Raw genomic sequence first — 21,762 nt, forward strand, 5'->3', positions numbered from 1 at the left:
CTGCATGTTAAAAATTGAAGCTTCTGTTTACTAAACTTGAGGAGTTTTTCTTGCACATCTTCATGTTGTACTTTAAAACAGTTCACATGTTAATCATTTTCACACTGTTAATTATATTTATTAGCAACACACTTATGAGCAGACTTGATTGAGTATGATATTTCACAAAAATCATGCACCATCAATATCTTTCTTAAATGTTATTGTAGTCAGTTCAGTGAGTCCGGAGAGCATCTCTGTTCAACCCCCAGAGAAGAGGCACAAGATGATGCAGATATATAATCAACCCAGTATCCAACACCCTAGAGTTGGCAGTGCCTGTGGCCCCGGAGCTGGTAGTTAGTTTTTTTCAGCGCAAAGTCCTGATGTGTTGCCTGATTTGAGCATGTCCCTACAGCCAGTACAGCAAGATGAGACGAGAGAAGAAGCCGCGTGCCAAGGGACAGATCGATACCATCTCCGACCATGTCCAGCGAGACTTCTTACTGCACTGAACTACTGGTGTGTTGGTGTGTGTCTCTCTCTGTCTCTCTCTCTCTGTTTGTCTCTCTTTCTCTCGCTATCTCACTCTCCAGTTCTCTCGAAACTTTCTTCACTGAAAAGACATTAACCAGTTGTTCATTTTTGATTTGATTCCCTGTTTGTTTGATTTGGAATAAAGGAGAAATGCTATGTTTTGGTTAGTGGGTGAGCCCACTATTTAACAGATGGGAGGGGTGATTCTGCCATGTCAACATATGGTTTCAGTTTCTTGACATGGAGCACCCTATGGGGGCTCCTGGGAGTTCCAAGGTCAACCAAATAGATAACCTCTCCCTTCTGTTCAACAATTGTATGGGGGCCACTCCACTTGTCCTGGTGGGCTGCTGGGATCACAGGCTCCAACACCCGTACTTTCTGCCATGGCTGGTAAACTTTCAGCACAGCTTTGTGGTCATGCCAGGCCTTTTGCAATTCCCAGCTAGCCTCAAGGTTTTTGGTTGCCTCTTTCATATACTCAGCCATCCTGGGGCGGAGACCAAGTACATAGTCCACTAAGTCCTGTTTAGGGGGTTTGAGAGGTAAATCAGCCCTCCTTCACCAGACACAATGGACCCCTAGCAGGATGTCCAAACAAAACTTCCAAAGGGCTGTAACCAACCCCCTTTTGATGGACCAACCTGTAGGCAAATACAAGACAGGGCAAAATGATGTCCCATCTGTGCCTAAGCTGTTCTGGGAGATCTTTAACCATACCCTTCAAGCTTTTGTTGAATCTTTCAACTAAACCATTGCATTGTGGGTGATAGGGTGTTGTGAATTTGTAATTCACTCCACACTCCCTCCACATTGCAGTCAATTAACTAAACATGAAGTTAGTATCTCTGTCTGATACTACCTCCTTAGGAAAACTCACCCTTGAGAATTCTGCCAAGAGGGCCCTTGCCACCACAGGAGCTGTGGTGGTCCTAAGTGGAATAGCTTCTGGGTACCTAGTGTCATGGTCTACCACCACCAGGATAAATCTGTGCCCAGAGGCTGTCTGAGGATCCATGGGACCAACTATGTCAAAATCCACTTTTTCAGAAGGAACCCCCACCACAGGTAGTGGTATCAGGGGGACCTTTGTTGCACCACCTGCCTTACCACTGGCTTTACAGGTGACACAGGAGCGACAGAACTCCTTGGTGTCTTTAGACATGTGGGGCCTATGAAAGTGAGGGACAATCCTGTCCAAAGTATTGTATTGGCCCAGGTGACCTGCTAAGGGAATATCATGGGCTAGTGTTAATAGGACGCCCCTAAACTTCAGAGGTATAACCAGCCTCCTGGCAGCACCAGGCTTGGGGTCTCTACTCTCTGAGTATAGGAGTCCATCATCCCAATAGATTCTATGGGTACCACAAGCATGTCCAGCAGCCTCAGCAGAGGCTTGCTATCTGAGGGGTTCAAGAGAGGGACAGCTTAGCTGCTCCCGGCTCAGATCTGCCCTGGGGGGGCCCGCTGTCCAAAGAACTCAACCTGACCAGGCTCAAGCTCATCTGGGACAGTTCCTTCTTCAGGACTAAGATCATCTCCCTCAAGAGACTGATCTGTATTCTGAGTCAGGGAGGAAGGCACTGTCTTAACCCTACTGCTCCTCTTATTGGAAGGCACCTGGTCCATTCTTCCAGAATCCAGGGCCTGTTCAGTTTTTGACCTTTTGGCCTGTGACCTAGTCACTGCAAACACATATGCAGGGATTCCTAACATTTCTGCATGGGTCCTGAGCTCCACTTCAGCCCAAGCTGAAGTCTCTAACTCATTGCCAAGCAAGCATTCAACAGGGAGGTCTGAACTTACCACACGCTTCTTGAGGCCAGTTACCCCTCCCCAGGAGAAATTAACAACTGTCAGGGCATGGTCAATCCTGACATTGCTAGCATTGGTCACTTGGTACATTTCACCAAGTATGACCTGCTCAGGAGCCACAAGGTCTTGTATCAACATAGTGACACTTGTCCCGGTGTCCCTGAATGCCAAAGCCTCTTTTCCATTAATCAAAGGCTGCTGTCTGTATTTGCCCAGTTTACTGGGAATCACAAAGAAGGACATATCCATACCTCCATCACAGATCAGTACAGCCTGAGATGGAACTCTGACTAGGCCAGAGCCCATCTCAGAACCAAGGGATAGCCCTACTACACCCTTATTCTGAGTACCACCATTGTCCCAATTTACAAAAAGGGGGATAGATCAGAACCTATTAACTATAGACCAATTTCTTTGCTTGACAACACACTAAAGATTTTGGGCCGAGTTATATATAATAGGGTCCTAAAATAGACAGAGGAAAGTGGTATATTAGAGCCATGCCAACTGGATTTTCAAATTAAGGTCGGAACAATTCAACAGTGCCCAAACCTTAACTTGGTTATCAGTAAATATAATATTGCCTGATCTTCCCCAGTTTATTTGGCCTTTATTGATCTATCATCCACTTTTGATTTAGTTAATAGGTCTAAACTCTGGTCTATTTTGTTGGATTATGGCCTGGATGAGTCCCTGGTACACTTTTTGGCATTTTTGCACACAGATCTCCAGGTACAAGTCAGGATTGGCATGGGTGGGGAGGTCTCGGGAGCAATCAGGGTAGGAAGGGGAGTCAGACTGGGGTGCGTTTTAGCAGCCCTGCTTTTCATTATTTATATTAACGGGCTGAGGTATTCCCTGAAACTGTCAACTCCAGACGTCCCGATACTTAATGGTAAACCACTACTGGTACTCTTATACGCAGATGACGTGGTCCTCATAGGTCGCACGCCAAACTCCTTGCGTACTCTGGTTAAAACCCTTGTTGAGTACATGGACGGCCTGGATCTACGTGTAAATTTTAAAAAATCTTTTATTATGTCATGTGGACCAGGGAAACGCCAGCTCAACTCTATATTGGTAGGGAATGACAGATTAATCTCTACTTGTACTTTTCTATATCTAGGGATGGTCTTTACTGCGAATGGCTCGTGGACTGGGCATTTGGCCCACTCCACAAGCAAGTTCTCAAAGGTCATCAATTCTTTTTTAAGCCTCCCCCGCCCGAAGAAAACAGGTGCTAATCCAGCCTTTTTAAAATTTTTAAATTGCAATGCGTTCCTGTAGCCACTTATGGGGCTGATATATGGGGGTTGGCGAAGAGTCAGTGCATCCAGGAGGAAGAAAATTGGTTCTGTAGAAAGCTGCTGGGTGTTCCAATCTCCACCTCCCAGTACATCTGTAAGAGTGAACTTAACCTCCATTTTATTTGTGATTTTATTAGTGCTCGACCTGCTCTATTTTGGCTCTCAGTTTGGAGGAATGAATCTGCATCCCTAACGCAAGAAATTATAAATGATTGCCTTAAATGTGAGAGAGGAATGGATATTCCCTGGCTCTCAGTGGTCTATCAGAGTCTATGTAGCATTCATAAAGGTAGTCTCTTTTTAAACCCAAGTAGAGCCGACTCATTCCAAAGAGAGTGACTTGAAAAAAGCACTTCATGCACTTTACAATTCAGAAAAGATCAGTAAGGAATCAAAGAAATCCTCCTTTTTTAGTTATATGTGCAAAGAATTGTATAGGTACCCCTTACCAATATATCTTACTTTGCCAATGACTAACTGGGAAAGAAGCCTTTTATTTCGATTGAGATCTGGAACTGTAAGATTCTTGTTATGTTTCCCTTCTGGCTATTGGTCAAACCTAGTAAATACACCATGCCCTTGTGATGGAGTGAGCACACAAACGGATTTGCATTTCTTCTTCTTTTGTAAATATTATTTAAAATATGTGAAATGGCTTTTAACCCCATTTTAAAAAAAACACAGACCTGTTTCCTTGGAAAAATCTTACCAGATGCTGTTTTCTTTAGATAACGAAGAAATTGTTTTTCGCACTTGCACTTTTCTGAGAATCGCCACCCGAGCCCACAAAATGATGAATAATGCCTGACTTTTTTTTAACTCTGTATGGAAACCTTGCTAAATCATTTGATGTTTATTATGATTTTTCAAAGCTTTTTATATAAGGATTTTATACCATTATTGTAAATTTGCTGATTGTGCTTTTATGAATTATTGGAATTCGAATAAAGGTTTATGAACTGAACTGAACTGAACTGAGTACCACCACTTGGAGCTGAACTAGGGGGGACAGTTGCCTTAGGGTCATTTGTGGTTGGAGTTGAATCTTTAGACTTAGTACAATCACTAGTCCAATGGGTTTTCTATTTACAAATTTTACACCATGGTTTATTTTGGCCTTTTCCTTTGGATGATTGGGTTTCCCCCCCAGATGCAGATTTTTGGGGACCTTGAGAACACTTCTGGTCTTTACCCTTTTCCCCACCCTTATCAGAGTTTTTTTAATCTTGGTCTTCTGATCCCTACCATGGTTCTGAACCTTCTGCTTCACCCTGGTTCTGACCCATTTTCTGCCTCTTTCCCAATTCTTGGGGAGAGGTCAGATCAGAGTCCACCAGGTACTGATGCAACAGCTGATTTTGACAATTATTAAGGATCTGCTCCCTCCTAATTAAGTTGTACAGTCCTTTGAAATCACACACCTTACTGCCAAGTAACCAGCCCTCCAGAGCATTAGTAGCACAATCAACAAAGTCACCCAGTCTTGTGTCTGAGCCTTTTGGGTATTTCTGAGCTTTATTCTGTATTGTTCAGTGGTTAGGCCAAACCCTTCAACCAGAGCACTCTTCAGGACTATGTAATCATCAGCATCCTCTTCCCTAACAGCGAGGAGAGTGTCTCTACCTTTGTCTGCAAAGGAGAACCACAAGATTGCTGTCCACTGCTCCTGGGGGACCTTTTGAACTTTACAGGCCCTCTCCAGTGCAGGGATGTCCTCCCTACTCTGATAGGAAGGGAAAATCGTGCTTAAGTTCCTATGGTCATGAGATATATCTCTACCACTAGGGATGTAGCTGCCACCATGGGGCTCTAGCCCCATCTTCTTTCTAGCACTTTGAAGCTCTAGTGACTCCCTTTCTAAGGCTACCTGCTGTCTTCTAATTATCAGCTGGGCTTCCTCAAACTTGATCTTCCTTTCTCTCTTCTCCTGGGAGGATTCCTCCTGTTAGAAGAAACAGAGGTCCTTACAGATGTGTCAGAATGGATACATCCCTCAGAAGGAGATCTTGACCTTCTAGGCACACCTCCAACTCTCCCTGGTGGAACAAAGAGAGGGCCTTCATGGGGCCTGCTTCCTCATTCACAGGATGAGTTGCATCTTCCAGGTTAAGGTCATTGTCACTTTCCTGGTCAGCTTCAGAGGTTAGGTTCTGGTCATTTTCACCCCTGGGCCTTTCCTCGTCTGCTGCCCCACCCACTCTGCCTATCTCCTCAGGCCCTGAGGCCATTCTGAGATCATCCAACAGCAGTACCTCTATGAGGCGCTGGGTGTTTGCCCTTTTGCCTGCCTTCAATCTCCTAGTAGTACATAATGCTCTCAATTCCAAGAATGGGAGCTTTTCTTACTTGGATGCCAACAGTCTGTTGACATCTGTCAGGGACCCACTGGTTCCTGGCCTTGAAAACATTACTAGTGCGGTGTGGTGTATGCACCTACCTACTCTAGTGTGGCCTACTAAACTCTCCTGAGTTGTAGAAAGGGTGTGCTAAGCCTTTAACACACAACTCTAAGTTCAGTAGAACTTACTATAGTTTAATCTTGTACTATATATGTACCTTAGGTACCTTTAGTGGTTTTCAGTTAGTCCCTCACTTGAGATTATCTGGTAAAACAATGGCAAGCTTGAATCCCAAACGCTGCATACCTATGTGAAAAGTTGGCCTGGCATATGCTATCTGCTAGTTATAGTGGGCACCTTGCACCAGTCCAAACAACCCCTTAGAGGTGATAGGTTAAAGACAACCTTATTTGAAAGCTATCCTAGTGTTAGCTATGGAGAGCACCCTTCAGGCTAAGTCTTTAAGGAATGTAAAGCAGCTTATTTTACCAGTCAATAATCTCTTGAATGACCAAATGAAAGTAGAACCACACCAGGTATATATATAAAATATATATATGTATTTTTTTCTAAACACACCCTACTAGTCTCTTTATGAGGCTAAAGGTCAAAGCACATATGTTACACTTAATATCACACAGTGAATTAGTACAATATATGTTGAGCCGTAGGGGCATACCAAACCATATATTAAGAAAGTGGTATAAGAACCACGACTTGACTAGACAAGAGGCCTAGAGCCTGTAGAATCGCTGGGCCACAAGGAACCACCCAAAGGAGTGAATCAGGGGACCCACGGGGGACGTGTGCAATGTGAGAACACAGCCGCGAGACGCCATTAGTTTCTATGGAGAAAGTCGCGGTTGCTAATTTTAAAATTAAGGACACTTAGGAGAGTACTTTGAGCAAACCCCATTAGCCTTGAGGGGTTCGAGAGCCAACACCCACAGGAACACCCAAGCACTCGAGTTACCTCACCCAGGGAAGCCGGGTGCATAGGTGTCTTTTGGTGTCGGGAATTGATCCAGCGCTCTTACTAAAATTCTGCATAAATGATGTCACTATCTGCCACCATACTTACCAATCTATACCAGGCCCATAGAAATAACAGAGCAGCTGAATCATGAGGTGAATGGATCTTATATGTTGAAATTGAACTCTTTTCAATAATCAAGACCAGCTTGTCATTTTAAAAGTTTATTAAAACATATTTAAGAAAACTTAGGTTTGGAACTTTATTAAGCAAGCATTAGGAAAAGTCATAAGAAAGTTTTATTCAGCATTTATAAAGAGAGCTTAATTCAAGAAAATATTATTCATTAGCAGAAGTAAGTGAAAAAGAACATTTCCAAAACCTAACTAACTCTCTGTCTCTACCCTCATCGCCTGAAAACAAAGTCTTAAAAAGTTACATTTCCTTACGTGTAATCATCGGACAGCAGAACACGTCCCTCTGGAATCAAGAAGCGTAAGCCAAAAATTTGCAGCTAAAGCCTATTCTTATACCCTATATTAAGCTGAGCTAACTATTTTTCACATTCCATTAGCTGAATTCTGACTCCCCATTGGCTGAATCACCTCACGCCGCAGTAAACTGTGACATCTTCCACCACGAGACCAGGCTTTTACACAGAGCCATTGTTCATGCACAGAATCCTGGCGACAGTTCCTTAGTCTGCTACATTTTGTAGCAAAGATGTTCAAGCAATACAAAATCTGTCACGTCTCTTCCTTTCAACCTTGAGCCTGTCCGTTCTGAGCTTTCCGTGGCACAACCAAACCACTCCACAGAGTGCCTTTTGCAGTTCTTTTCAAACCATTTCACAATGAAAGTTCATAGGCTTTTCATCCACTTCAAAATAAGGTTTTCTCATGTGGCTTTCAACAACAGCAGACCTCTTTTCAGAAAGCATCGATTTTCTGCGCCTCTTTTGCTTGCGTCACTGGCCACTTTTAGCTCACGTCACTTTCCAGAAAACTATTATTTAAACAAACACAAAACAATAATTAATTCAGGTAATGAAAGACATTCTGTTTCCAACCTACATAGCTAATGTTAACCCATTAATATAAGTCACCTAGCAGAAGCACACAGAAAAGCAGCACATTTAATATCTACCATTCTTCATGCACTCCAGCTTTATGTTTCTGAAAGAGTAAAAAGATAATTAAATAATACACAGACAGACAAACACAACATAGGACAAACATGTAAGCACATATAATAAAGCACATGCCATGAATAATCAGCCGCATATTAATAGTGACAAAGACAATAGGACAAACATAACAAACAAAACAATATTAGTTATGTGTTACAAAACAGACTTGCAAATGCAACAAGAGCACATGTAATTAGTTTCCCGCGTGTTCATGTGTGGTGCAAACTTAATCTAGGTTGTGTTAATTAAACAAATCATGTAACAGCTCATTAATTGATTAGTTCATGTTATGGGGAATTAAATCCACGAGTCAGAATAAAATATTTTCTGAAGCCTGCTTCATCAACTCCCTCATCTGGTGATTGTAAAATCACCAAACAACACCCAAAAATTTTACTTAAAAATTTTATCTATTGAACATGTTTCAGGCTTACTCAGGATTAGTACTTAAACTCTAATTTCATCTATATTTCTGCAACTCTCATAATGAGTATTGAGTGTCTCATCCTACTAATTCTGTATCCTTTACCCTTTCTTTATTCGGCTAAGTTGGATCCTTTCCACCTTTGAATCCCCAACCCCCAATTAATTTAGGTTACTAAGTTTTAAATTGCATAACTATATTTTGAATTGCACCAACAAAACAAATATCAATCTGAGTAGTATAAAACAAAACAAAAAAAAAAGGAAATTTTTGAAAATTTTTGAAAAATTAGTACATAGTATATACCCCCTCTTTTTTTTAAAATTCTAAAATATGTTTTCTTCGACCTTGCGTCTTACATAAAAGTGTTGCCAGCTAACACAATTTCTTAGACCTTGTGTCACCCTAACATAATTTCTTCAGCCTTATGCCAAAAATAAACCTCAACTTAAAGAAAACTAAACCTAGTCATTGTCACCATTTTCTTTCAAGACCACCTGACTGCTACTGCGCTCCTCAACTATTGGAGGGATAGTTATGTAGGCCCATTCTGAAGACTTGTATTTTACATTTGGTCTCAATGGTCTTTTGCTTTTCCTGGCAATCATTTCAATTTTCTCTTCAGCTTGCTCTTTTTTGTCTGAATCACTCTTCTGATTTGATACTTCATATTTGAATTTTAAATCTTTCGGCCAGACATCACCTTTTCTCAAGAGTTTCTTCTTAGGCTTGCTTTCTTTACATTCAGCTTTCCAAGCCCTTTGTCTGAATTTTCTTATTTCAGACTCTTCATCACTCCCGTCTGTATTTGTTTCTGAGACTTCAAATCCGTACCTAGGAACTTCTTTACTCGGCAGCTTCACTCCATTAGGAACATCATCCTTACAGCTGGTACTTGGTAATTCTTCCTCTTCTTCAGGGATCACCTTTAGCTTCCCAGTTTCAGGATTCTTGTTCCTGCACACAGAGCTACTCCTTTGCCTTTCAATCTCCTGGATTAGATTTTCGTCTTGCTCAGAGTCTTCTGCTTCTGAATCTTCTTCTTTTCCTTGACATTCTGTTTCTATCAGATTTTCATCATTTTCTGAATCTAGAATCACAATCTCTAGATCTTCTTCATTCAATGTTTCATTCACATTGACATCATCATCCAGATGTCGACCACCTTGTCGATCTTCAAGATCTGGATTTTCTTTAAAAATGTCTTCTTCAGAGTCTGAATCAATTGTAGTGTCTTTATTAACTTCATCAGTGTTATCAGGTTCAGGTACACAAAGGGTATGACTGATATGCATCCATCCAGTATCTGTTGTCACCTGACTTGCTTTCTGACACCTGGGTACTAGACAGTTTCTCCTTCGATGAACCTTTGTTCTGACCAAGTCTCTTGGCAATAGATCATGAGCCTCCTCCTTTTCCACATCTGTTCCCAACTGATGGAATACAGAAACTGTATCATTGTTTCTTGTTGGAAAAGCTTCTACCCATTTTGAAAATAAACAGATGATGACTAGGACATATCTCAGTTTGTTATGTTGGGGCATTTCAAAGAAGTCTTTTTCAATATTTTTAAATGAACCACCCTTCCGGCCTACGGTTCCCAAACTCTCAATTGGACCATGGTACATCCGTGCCATGTCAGCAACTATGCAATTGGGCATAACAGGTCTGTCATCTTTGTAAAACCAAATTTCATCTTCCTCTTGCTGTCTGAAACCTTCTTTGAGCCATGTGTTTTTCTCCTCATCATGTGCCTCATCTTGTAATTGTTTTAATTCTTGCCATGTCTGAATTGCAAACATTAGTATGAGGATGCTTGAAACATGTTCATTGAATTTTTCCCCATTGATTGCAACCCACTCTTGAGCACAAAATTTAACAATGGTACCTGCGTGCTCATTACCTTTTGAGACATGATCATTTTTCTCTCCATTTGCTGCACATTTTATCACTGCTATTTTATCAAGAAGCTCAATTTCTTTGTTGAAGTCTGGCATGCCCTGAACAGGAGCTTCACTCAAACTCTTTTTAAATTGCTCAATGGCTTCAAGCTCAATTTTTGTCAGGACAATTGGGTCTTTTATATCTGCTTTTGTCAGTCTTTGCAACGGCCTCATAATTAGTGAGAAACCACTAATCCATTGGCAACAGTATTCAACCATGCCTAGGAACATTCATACCTGTTTTTGTGTCTTTGGGCATTCCATTGCCTGAATCATTTTAATTCTCTCAATAATTACCTGACTGGGAATTCTCTCTTGGAACCTGAAAGCAAAAATTATTTGTCTCTCTGGGTGCATTGGGACCCAATACCACTCAGTATCATGTGGTATCTGACAAAAGATCTCTACTGGTTTAGGCACAATAGGACAACAAGGGATAACTATCTCGTTAACCTTTCTCAGGTCCTGTACTATTTTGTACGTTTCATCTGGCTTTCTAATTCCCATATCTGGTGAATTACAAAGACTATTCTCAATCTCTTTTAGGACACCCTGCTTAATGAATTTTTCAATAACAGGAATTGTTTCTGGCTTCATCTTGTACTGTGCAACATTAGGAAATGAGTTTCCCTGCTTGTTTGCAATTTTAATTGGATCAGGTCTGTTTTCCTTGTCTCCACTGAATCCTGTATCTGTATTGTATTTTTGCTCATTAACATAATTTGGAAATGGCGGCGGAGGTATCTCATTCTGCTCAATCACCACCTGTCGCTGAATTTGTAGCTGTTCATTCAGTAACTGTTGCTGCTTATTTATCTCATTCTGCATCTGTGCATTTTTACACCCTCCTACAAAAACTAAGGTCGCTTTTTCCTTCTCTTTTTTCTTCGTCCATTTTGTTTTCCATTTATTCAGACTACCCCTTTTTCTCAAAGCCCAAATTAAATCTTTTATATGGGCAGAGGCAAACCTACCTGTATTGTTCAAGCCTTCAATGTCCTCATCATCCTGTGATCTTTTTAATCTGTCTGTACTGATTATATTATCCAGTAATTTGTACTCACCAGGCTGTGTCAGGTCAATCAGGTCAACGTCAGAGTTTTCACTAGGTGAAACTAGAGTCATCACTCTCTCTTGCTGAGTCTGAATCATTATTATCTTATTTTCAGCAAACTTTTGAATTTCACAATTCAATGGGACTGTTAAAGCTGTCGGACTAGTTTCATCTTTTCTAAGCACTGGGGAAATAGGTCCAATTGTCACAGGAACTGTCACTGCTTCCATGTCTGACGTTAACTGCTCCATTAAATCATTTGTAAAATTTACATGAGCAGGAATAATAATTTCAGAAGTACTAGACATCTCATCATACCTACCTGTTGTGACACCTTGAGAAGGATCTGGACTGTGACTCCATTAATCTGAACTGGGACTCTTGGCTTTACATTAATCTGCTTTCTTGGCGTCACATTAATCTGTTCTGGGGATCTGCTTTTATTTCTGTCCTGTTCTTTATTTACAACATAGTTTTTACAATGATAAATTAATTCTTCTCTGTCAGGTTTATTATTTACATTCGCTGATTTGGGAATCGAATTTTCATTAAAAATGATTTCTTTTGGGGGAGGTGGTATTCTTTCAGAATATGTGTCGTTTAAAACTGCATCTTTAGCATCTGTATTTTTATTATGCTTACTAGTTACTTCATTACTCACCTGCTTATTCATTAATTTGCTCTCACATGTAGCAACAACCTTTTTAACCTTTTTAAATAGAGAATAGGTTCCGAAGGCAGCAGAGGGGCCCTGCTCATGCATGGGCACCCTCTCACACAAAACCCAGCACCCTGCCTTCAGGATTGATAAGACCTGCCATAGGGGTGACTGATAGGTGTATGTGTGAAGTGATTTAAGGTAGATATAGGTAACCTATATCTATGTAAGGGGTGCATGCACCACCTTACCCAGGCTTTAGTAGCAGTCCTGTGGTGTCATTTTGGAAGGCTTCTCAGGGTTGGCATAATACTTGCTTCAGCCCCTGGTAGGCCTCTGGGGTACCTATGCCCTTGGTACCTAAGGTACCGATACTAGGGACTCACAAGGGTACCCCAGTAACCAAATTGGAGTGTACCCAAAGTACTTGGAATCAATTTAGAGAGGAAGCAGCTAGGCTGGGGTCCTGGATAGCAGGGCCCCAGACAGACTAAAGTCGAAAAACAGTGAAACATCAGCAAAAAGTGGGGGTAACCATAAGAGCAGATCCTACTCTCCTACAGTTGGGCTCTCCTCGATGATGTCACACAACGAGTGCAGGAGCACCAGCCAGATGAAACCCCGCCCATGCTCTTCCTAGCTTCAGCTGTATGGTAGTCTCATTTTGTGTTTTTCGCTTTTGATGTGGATCAAGTCTTTGCCGCTACTTCCAGGCTGTGCAGATCTTGCATGAACCTTTGTGCATCACCTTTCTGGATAACCTGTGCAGGTTGGGACCTGGGGGAAAACATTAAGCAATGAAGAGTGAAGACTGCAGGGATATTAAATACAAAACAAGCATGGCTCCTCTATATCCCTGCAGCCCCTGCATTCTGCCAGGAATTGCTGGCGTAATTAATGGACACCTAGCCATGAAGTACTTTAATACAGCACATGCCCCAGCATCAGGAAAAAAGTGTACCCTCTGTCATAAGTTGCATGGATCAATCCAGCAATATGCAAATCTTTTCCTACACTAATTGACTTCATGAGGATTAACAGAACAGCTATAATTTCCTGAATTGTGTTTACGTTTGTCACAGGTGCAAGATCAGTATGGCTTTTTACCAGGTTTAAAATTAAAAAGACACCTATTGCTTTGGTTAAAAAACAGAAAAAGCACCTACGTTAATAGTGTATTCCTCTATCCATTTGATTTTAGAATTGTTGTTACATTACCACTGATGCACTTTTCATTTCCAGTGAGACCCGCAAAAGCAAAAACAGTGGCTAGCATGTATTAAAACATTTTGCCACCACTATTGCATTTTTTCTTAACAAACCAAAAAAAGGATGCATGTCAATTGTTTATCTTCTACCCTCTCAACATTATAATTGCAAGAAGTTTACTTAAATATTCGAACTGGTGAGCACATAAATAAAATGAGAAAAAAAATGGTTGTTCTTTTTGTCAATCTTCTATGTCTGATGCTGCTTGTGTGTCTGAATGCTTCTGTAACTCCATTGGTTGTGGTTTTGGTTGCAAGCCAATGATTAGCTTCAATAAATGTGTGGTAACTGACCAATTAATTACCAACAATCTTCATTACTCTAAACCCTACTTGTCCTCTTTTCTTGTAGATCTTCATTAGACCTTTCCTGGACCAGAAAGTTCTTGCCTAGCATATATCAATCGCATTGTTTCTTTAACCCATCGATTTTATCATTCTCATTTTTGTAGACCTTCTTGCTTCTACCTAACATACTAAAATCACATATAAATAATGCTTCCATTTCTAACGATAATGGCATTACTCCAAGTCCTACTCCCTCGCCTTCCTTCGAGGAGGGATTGTACTCAGGTGTTGTTGGTGGCTCCCTATTGGCCTCGGCGAATTGGTTTCCTCTCCTGACCGAGTTGTGTTGCGACCGGGAGTGGGTCCTTCCATTGGTTCCGTCCCCTTTGGAGTTTCTGGCCCTTCCCCTGGTTTCTCTCCGGAGGTTGCACCGGCCTGGCTGTTGAGGGACAGGGCTTAGCTGGGTTGGGGTTCATGCCCAGTTGGCGGTTACTTTGCAGGCATCGCGTTGTGGTAAAATCGATTACCAATACATAATTTATAATCAATAATCAATAAGAATAACTCAGAGAAATAAGAGGCAAAATCCGGGATATTGAGGTTAACTCAAAAGGGTTTTATTCCTGTAAAAGGAATTGGGTTATTGGCTCGAGCCAAGGTGGCATAACCATTCCATCACCACGCGGGTTCAGGAAGGGACAGACAGACAACATATTGTTTACAGAAGTACATATATATAGTCAATGCATTACAATGTATGAGCATGTAGTAGGCGTAACAACTGGAAAAGAAGAGATAAAACATGGAAACGTCATGGAAAAAAGGCGTTACAATAGGCGTATACTAGAAACGTCACTTATCATGATGTCATAAGTAGGTGGATCCATAAGAGAATCCTGCAATGTCAGCAGAAATCTATGGCAGAGATGCGCGCGCAGCAGCTTGACGTGAGTCTGACTTATAACTGGAGGGCGAAGGGGACTTGACATTTAGCACTACAGGGGTAGACATAAGTCGTGTAAGTGTAGACATAAGTCTAGGATGTCAGATCAACCTAATCCCAAATCATATCTGATATCATATGTTTAAGGAACTGTAATGTCTGGAAGGGAAAAGGTCTCTCGGGCGGAGACTACACTATACTGAGTGCGTGTACATGTGTCTACGTGTCGGTCTGCTAGGTGAGGGGGCATGGGCCTACCATGGCAACGGAGTCTATGAATTACTTGCACGGAGACAGAAGGACCGGGCCCTCTGCTCCTGCAGCTGGGAGGATGTTTACTTGAGCTACGAGACAGGAATGTGTTTTCGAGGAGTGGAGCAGATAATTCGAAGGTTGAATGCAGTCTTGGCAGGCAGAGGCTAGGCTATGCGCCGGAGCCGCGCAAGGAGTAAGGTGGGGGTCACTGGTACAGAGGTAGCCTGGGCTGAGGCCCTCGGAGTCAGGAAGCAGGAAAGAACCAGAAAAAGGCTCAATGGCATAATCTGGGCCTACTTCGCCAGAGCTGAAAAACGTGTGAAGTGTACCGCAAAGAGACGGTGGCACGGCATATATAGGAACTGAATATTCAATCCGTTCATGGCGGATCTGATAGAGGACATGTTAAAGATGGACGCAAATGTATTTGCGTCTTCGTAGCTGGCACAGGAGGGAAATTACATGCACTGTAAGCTAGTACATGGAGACGGTGGGGTACTCGCTGGGGAACACTACTCGATCAAAAATTATATTTCCTCATTCCCTCCTTGTTCCCCACGGACCCTTCATGATACATCGATTCTCATTAATTGATCAACTTGTTCACTTAACATCATTTGCTCTTCTTTCACGCGCTTTGAATGGGAACTTGGATGCGGGACACATGAAGTGGCACACAGGCCGCAAATCGCCGGACCACATTGGAGACACAGGCAACAACTGAATACTACGAGAAAGCCAATACCTAGGAGGGATAGGATCTTCCACCCCCAGGCTGACAACGTTGTCCAGAACCAACCGGACCAAGTCCAGGTGCCTGGAGTCTGATGAATTAAACTTGCAATTTTATGGAGACGTGTAATAGCTTTATACACGGTTGGCGCGTTATTAGGAATGAAAATACAGCAGCTTGACCCGATGACCTTACAAGCTCCACCCCTATCTGCCAAGATGACGTCAATAACAAGACGATTTTGAAGAACAACAACCCGCATAGCGGACTGTTCCTCTGTTAAGTTGCCTAGGGCTGAAGTGGTCTCAAGTACCACTGCTTCGAGGGTTCTGGTTAATCTACGAATTAGTTTACTATTTGAAACAGTACCTAAGTAGGGGAAGAAACCTTTATTGAAATCTGTATATTGTTCCCATGTAGTTTCAGTATAATCGACAAGCGGGAGATCCCTCTGGTATCTGTGTTTAACCAGATTGGTGTTTCTATGGTAGTCAGGAGGGGCTAGGAAAACAGGTGGCAGAAGGAATGCAATATAACAGGTACCATCCCAATCTAGAGGCAAACGGACATATGCAGTATGACCACAAACAAAATAGGAATGACGTATGGCCCTAAACGTGGATCTACCATGATCAGTGAAATCGACTACAGTGGTACATTTGCTATGACCTAAGTGTACGGAACCATTCTTGCGAACACAGAGTTCACCAGTTACGGGCAATACTTCCATAGCAGGTAGAACAGGAGCAGCTTCGGATTCAACAGACAGAATCATGAATGTAACTGTGTAATTACCTAATCCATATACTTCATTTTCTAGATCAGTTCCAGTATCTACGGGGAGTCCCTCCTTGTCAGGATAGCATACCTTAAGCAGGACTAAGTTCAGGTTTCCCCAAACCCAGTTACCTTCGTAAATAGCAGCAGTAGAAACTAGGGAATTGAGCATTTTAAACCATGCACCACACGTGCCATTGTGAGTGAACGGATATGGGAAAAGGGGCAGAACACCCTTGTTTTCTTGGTAAGGAGGGAGACGACCACATACCCAGCAATTAGTAGCATTGGTAATCTGATGGGAGTGATGTAACATACTAATAAAAGTGTTATTGCGCAGCGCAAGTCTGTAGGACAATTCGTGAGGCGGTAATTCACTAAAAGAATGTTCAGCAGTAGCATTATAGGCAGATTGTGCACGCTTGAATATAGGATAGTATATATGTAGCAGAATACTAGCAGTAATAACAAGTAAACTTAAAAAAAACATAACAAGTAGTGTCACTAAACAGCGACTACGAAGTGATTTGCAATATGCATTTTTCTTATGTTGTCTTTGCCTATCTCTCTCTCTATCTCGATCTAGGGGATACATGTCAGAAACTAATTTAACCGATTCACCTAGGGGAGGACTTAAACAATTAAACTGTCTGACTTGCTAGATCGTAACTTTAGTCTGTAATTTTCTGAAGCAGTTTTCTCAACCAAAGGGAGTTTCGTGTCAGTTTGTGGAGGAGGGCAGGGCTTAGAGTCCAAGTCCGAAGGAAGTCCGAAGTATTTCTTAATATGGCTGGAATGCAGCCATCCTTTCCTGCCCTCTATTTTCACAGCTGTCCTCGTCGTGAGCAGAACCAACTTCGGGGATTGCCAGCGGGGCTCCAGTGGACTCTTCCGATCAAAATTCCTAACGAAAACGTAGTCCCCCGGAACCACCTCATGGGGCTTCGTCTCGGTGTTGTCGGGAAAGGCTGCAGCTACCTGTGAACGACAAGATTGTAGTGCAGACATCAAGGAGGCAAGGTAATCTGTCAGCATAAGACAATCAACATCAGTTATTTTACGTGGAATAGGCGTCCCCCACATATTCGGTGGCCTACCAAAGACCACTTCGTACGGGGATAGCCCTGAACGGGAATGGACCACCATCCTCATATAGAAGAGGGCGACCGGCAAGGCAACTATCCAATCTATACCTTTGTCTCTACAAATCTTGGAAAGTCGGATTTTCAATGTCTGATTATGGCGCTCCACGAGACCTGCTGCCTCGGGATGCCGAACACAATGGAACTTCCACTGGTAACCTAACAGAAGTGTAATGTTTTCCACAAGTGCGGATGAGAACGGCTGACCATTATCTGAGTACACGATACGGGGCAAACCATACCGTGGGAAGTATTCACGAACCAGCTGCTTGGCAGTGGTCGGAGCGGTATAATCGGGAACAGGGTATGCCTCTATCCATCGGGAAAGAGCGCACACGACTACGAGGACATACTTAAATCCTCGACATCGTTCCATATGGATATAATCCATCTGGAGGACTTCAAAAGGGTGATCGGGAGGCTGGAATCCACCTTGCTCTACGGGGATGCTTTTACCTGGATTGAACTGACCACAAATCATGCAAGTACGCACTTTCTGTTTGGCTGCTGCCCGTAAGTTTTTATTGGACCATATGTGTTGAATACTGTCTAGCATTGCCTTCTCTCCTAGGTGTGCTGGGCTATGTATTGTATTAATAATGACTTGTACCATAGAATCGGGGAGAAACCATGTAGATTTCCCCTTCGTCATCCATCCCTGATCTGTTTGGACCCCTCCTAGTTTAGTCCATTCCTTAATTTCATCTGGTGTTGCATGTGACTGTATGTCGATCACATCATGTGCGGGGTCCCTAACAGTCATACAATGTGATGGTACCACTATCTGTGTCTGGTCAGGTACATGAGTTCGGTTCTGAGCAGTTTGCTTTGCAGTTCGATCTGCCAGGTCGTTACCCTGGGAAATGGTATCAGTAACCTTGGTATGTGCCTTACATTTCATGATAGAAATTGCAGTGGGTAGATGTATCGCATCTAATAAAGCTTGAATGAGGGGACCGTGTTGAATGTTGGCACCGTGAGAAGTCAAGTAACCTCTCTCCCGCCAAAGGACTCCAAAGTCGTGAACGACTCCGAATGCATAACGTGAATCAGTATATATGTTGACTCTCTTATTCTTGGCTTGAATACATGCTTGTGTCAGAGCAATAAGCTCTGCCGCTTGAGCTGACAAAGTGTCAATACAACTGGTTTCAATGACTTCCGTGTCTGTCGTGACAGCGTAGGCTGCCACTAATTCACCTGTCCTTGTTCTCATACATGAACCATCCACATACAGTGTCAGGTCTGGTTCCGATAACGGAACATCTGTCAAGTCTTGTCTAGGCTTTGTTGTGATAGTGATAACTTCGATGCAATCATGTGCCAATGGATCTACTCCACTTACTGGCAATAACGTGGCAGGATTCAATGTGCTGCAGCGTCTGATTTCAATATGTGGTTGAAACAATGTCAGTTAGTAACCTGTCAATCGTGCTATAGTCAGGTGTTGGGTCTGAGTGCGATTTAAAAGAACCTCTACAGAATGTGGAACCTGTACTGTCAATGGGTGTCCTAACACAATAGAATCACTCTGTCTGATTGCTAAAGCTGTTGCTGCAACTGATTTCAAACATGCTGGAAGGGCTTGGGCTACTGGATCTAATGTGCTAGAAAAGTAAGCACACGGCTTGTGTGAACCTGCTTGTTCTTGAGTGAGGACTGACAAGGCAGTACCCTCACGTTCTGTGACAAAAAGTGTAAAAGGCTTACTGTAACATGGTGTTGCTAAAACAGGTGCTTGACATAAGGCTTTCTTCAAGTCTTCAAAAGCTTGTATATGTTCCTGAGTCCAAGGGAGGACAGATGAAGTCGCTGCCTCCTGTGTCGTTAACTGAATGAGTGGTTTTGCTAGAAATGCATATTGGGGAATCCATTGTCTACAGTATGAGGTGAGGCCTATGAAAGCCCGCACTTCCTTTTGTGTTCTGGGTGGTGACATGTTTACGATTAACTGAATGCGATCGGGTGTGAGCTGTCTCCCCACTTTGGACAGCAAGTGACCCAGGTACACAACTTGCTGAACACAGAATTGTAGCTTCGAAGGAGACACCTTGTGTCCTTTGTCGGCCAGGAAGTTCAAAACAGTCAGAGAAGCAGTTTCACATTCGGGTTCGCTTCGAGCGGTGATCAGCAGATCATCGACATACTGAAGCAGAGCAGTGTGTACTGGCATGTGGATGCTATCGAGTTGTTTTTTCAGTGCTTGACTATAGATGCTGGGGCTTTCTGTGAACCCTTGAGGTGCACGTGCAAATTTGAAAGATCGTCCATTTAAACTGAATCCGAACAAATATTGGCTTTCCGGGTCAATAGGAACACTGAAGAAGGCATTCTTGAGGTCAATTACAGTGAAGAACGTCGCTTCTGAGTCAATAGCAGTTAGTAATGAAGAGATATCTGGGACCACAGGGTATTGTGGTACAATGCATTTATTCAATTCCCGTAAATCAATAACTAATCGATACACAGGTGGAGCATTTGGGTCAGTACGTTTAAGAACAGGAATGATAGGAGAATTACACACATTGGAGTCGGTTTCCACAACCACTCCTTGTGCAATCAGCTCGTCAATGATTCTCAGTAAAGCCACTACAGCATCTGGGGGTAACTTGTATTGTCGAATTCGTGGTAATATTACTCCTGCCTTGAGTGTAACTCGATACGGAGTAATGTGCATGCAACCTACATCAGTGGGGCCCTGCGCCCACAAGTGTGCAGGGACGTTCTGTAACCGGGGATCCATATCTCTCAATACATAATGGCCTTTGAAATCTCGCAAGAATAATCGTACCCCCTCAGGAGAACAACAAATAATCGCTCCTAGAGCTTTCAGTGTCTTAATGCCTAACAGGTTTTCTGGACATGATTTCGTAAGCAATAAATCTGTAGTCCGTGTCAGAGGACCTACTGCAAGAGGGAGGGGTTGCGATACTTCGTTAATAATGGGTTTTCCTGAAAATCCGAGGGACACGTTCTGGGAGCCTGAGAGGGGTGCCCCTGGTACTTCGTTGTGGCTTATTGTGGTTCTGCTTGCCCCTGTATCAATGAGGAACTTTCTGTCTTTTCCTAATACTTGACTATGTACATAGGGACCATTCTGATCTACAGGAACTTCAATAAGAGGCAAGCGGAATTCCCTCTCTAGGCTGTTTCATGTGTATCGCTGGTAATCGGGGTAATCGTTCTGTGCATACTGATACATTTGTTGTGTCGTGTTTTGTGTTGCGGTAATGGGCTGCTGCTGGGGTATCGCTACAGTCTGTGTGGAGGCTGGCATGGGTGCAATATGTTGTATATTCCGCGGTACTTGTTGTGTAGTCTGGTCTTGTCTAGGAGGACGTGGCCTCTCTTTAGTCTTACCCGTGGCGATATTGTGTTTCAAAACTGCACAATCGTTTATATAATGACCTGGCTGTTTGCAATAATTACATACACCCTTTACAGGAACTGTCGGATTCCCGGGATGGGTCGCACCCTTTTTCTGACCGTCGGCAGGAACCGACTGAGCGACTAACATTTTCATTTTTGTGTCTTTCATACGTCTTTGTTCATGTTCTTGTTCTTCTCTAAGTCTATTCTGGTGGTACTGTAACATTTGTAACATTTGTGCAGGAGTGTTAGCTTGCCAAGTGCTTTCTACTTTCAATACTCTATTCTTAACTTGGGGTAAGGAATTCTCGACTAGTTTTGTTACAAAAAGATGTGGATATGACTCGCTACTTGCTTTCAAACCGCTATTAATACCAAAACATTTCTCAAATCGTGTATAAAAATCACTAGTATCTTCATCGGGTTTCTGTTTACATGCTGAAATTGCACCCCAATCCTCCTTTTTAGTACTCAATAAGCGTGGCAACACTTGTACTAATAAACCTGGTAACGCTTTAACTTTATCTCCAAGCCCTAGGCCTGGAACTCGGGTATCTTCTTCATCTTGTAATGCAGCCCAATCAATCTTTGCATTTCCCACCTCCCACTCTTTTTCTTTGAGTTTCTCGTATATGCCTGGAGGTAGTAGTACTTTCAGTATTTTCATAAGGTCGGGATAAGTATAATCGCCCATTAATAACATGTCTTTTATTTCACGGTGAAAACCTGCAGGGTCTTTATCATGACTAGGTACTAGTTTCTTCATCTC

General features: G+C 42.6%; 1 protein-coding gene across 4 annotated transcripts in view; it reads right to left on the reverse strand.

Moving 5' to 3' along the window:
- Positions 1–7,198: 7,198 nt before the first annotated feature.
- Positions 7,199–21,762, reverse strand: part of LOC147731761 (uncharacterized) — a 42,860-nt gene continuing 28,296 nt past the window's right edge. For 3 of the 4 annotated variants that reach the window (XM_086956887.1, XM_086956886.1, XM_086956885.1), the window contains one exon: positions 7,199–17,460. In XM_086956887.1, the coding sequence (XP_086813013.1) occupies positions 9,028–10,737 (1,710 nt within the window). In that variant the 5' untranslated portion in view covers positions 10,738–17,460 and the 3' untranslated portion in view covers positions 7,199–9,027. The remainder of the gene's footprint in view (positions 17,461–21,762) is intronic. The other variant, XM_086956884.1, reaches the window with a different exon arrangement.

The sequence above is a fragment of the Lissotriton vulgaris genome, chromosome 2_1 (assembly GCF_964263255.1).
Source record: "Lissotriton vulgaris chromosome 2_1, aLisVul1.2, whole genome shotgun sequence".
Taxonomy (NCBI): Eukaryota; Metazoa; Chordata; class Amphibia; order Caudata; family Salamandridae; genus Lissotriton; species Lissotriton vulgaris.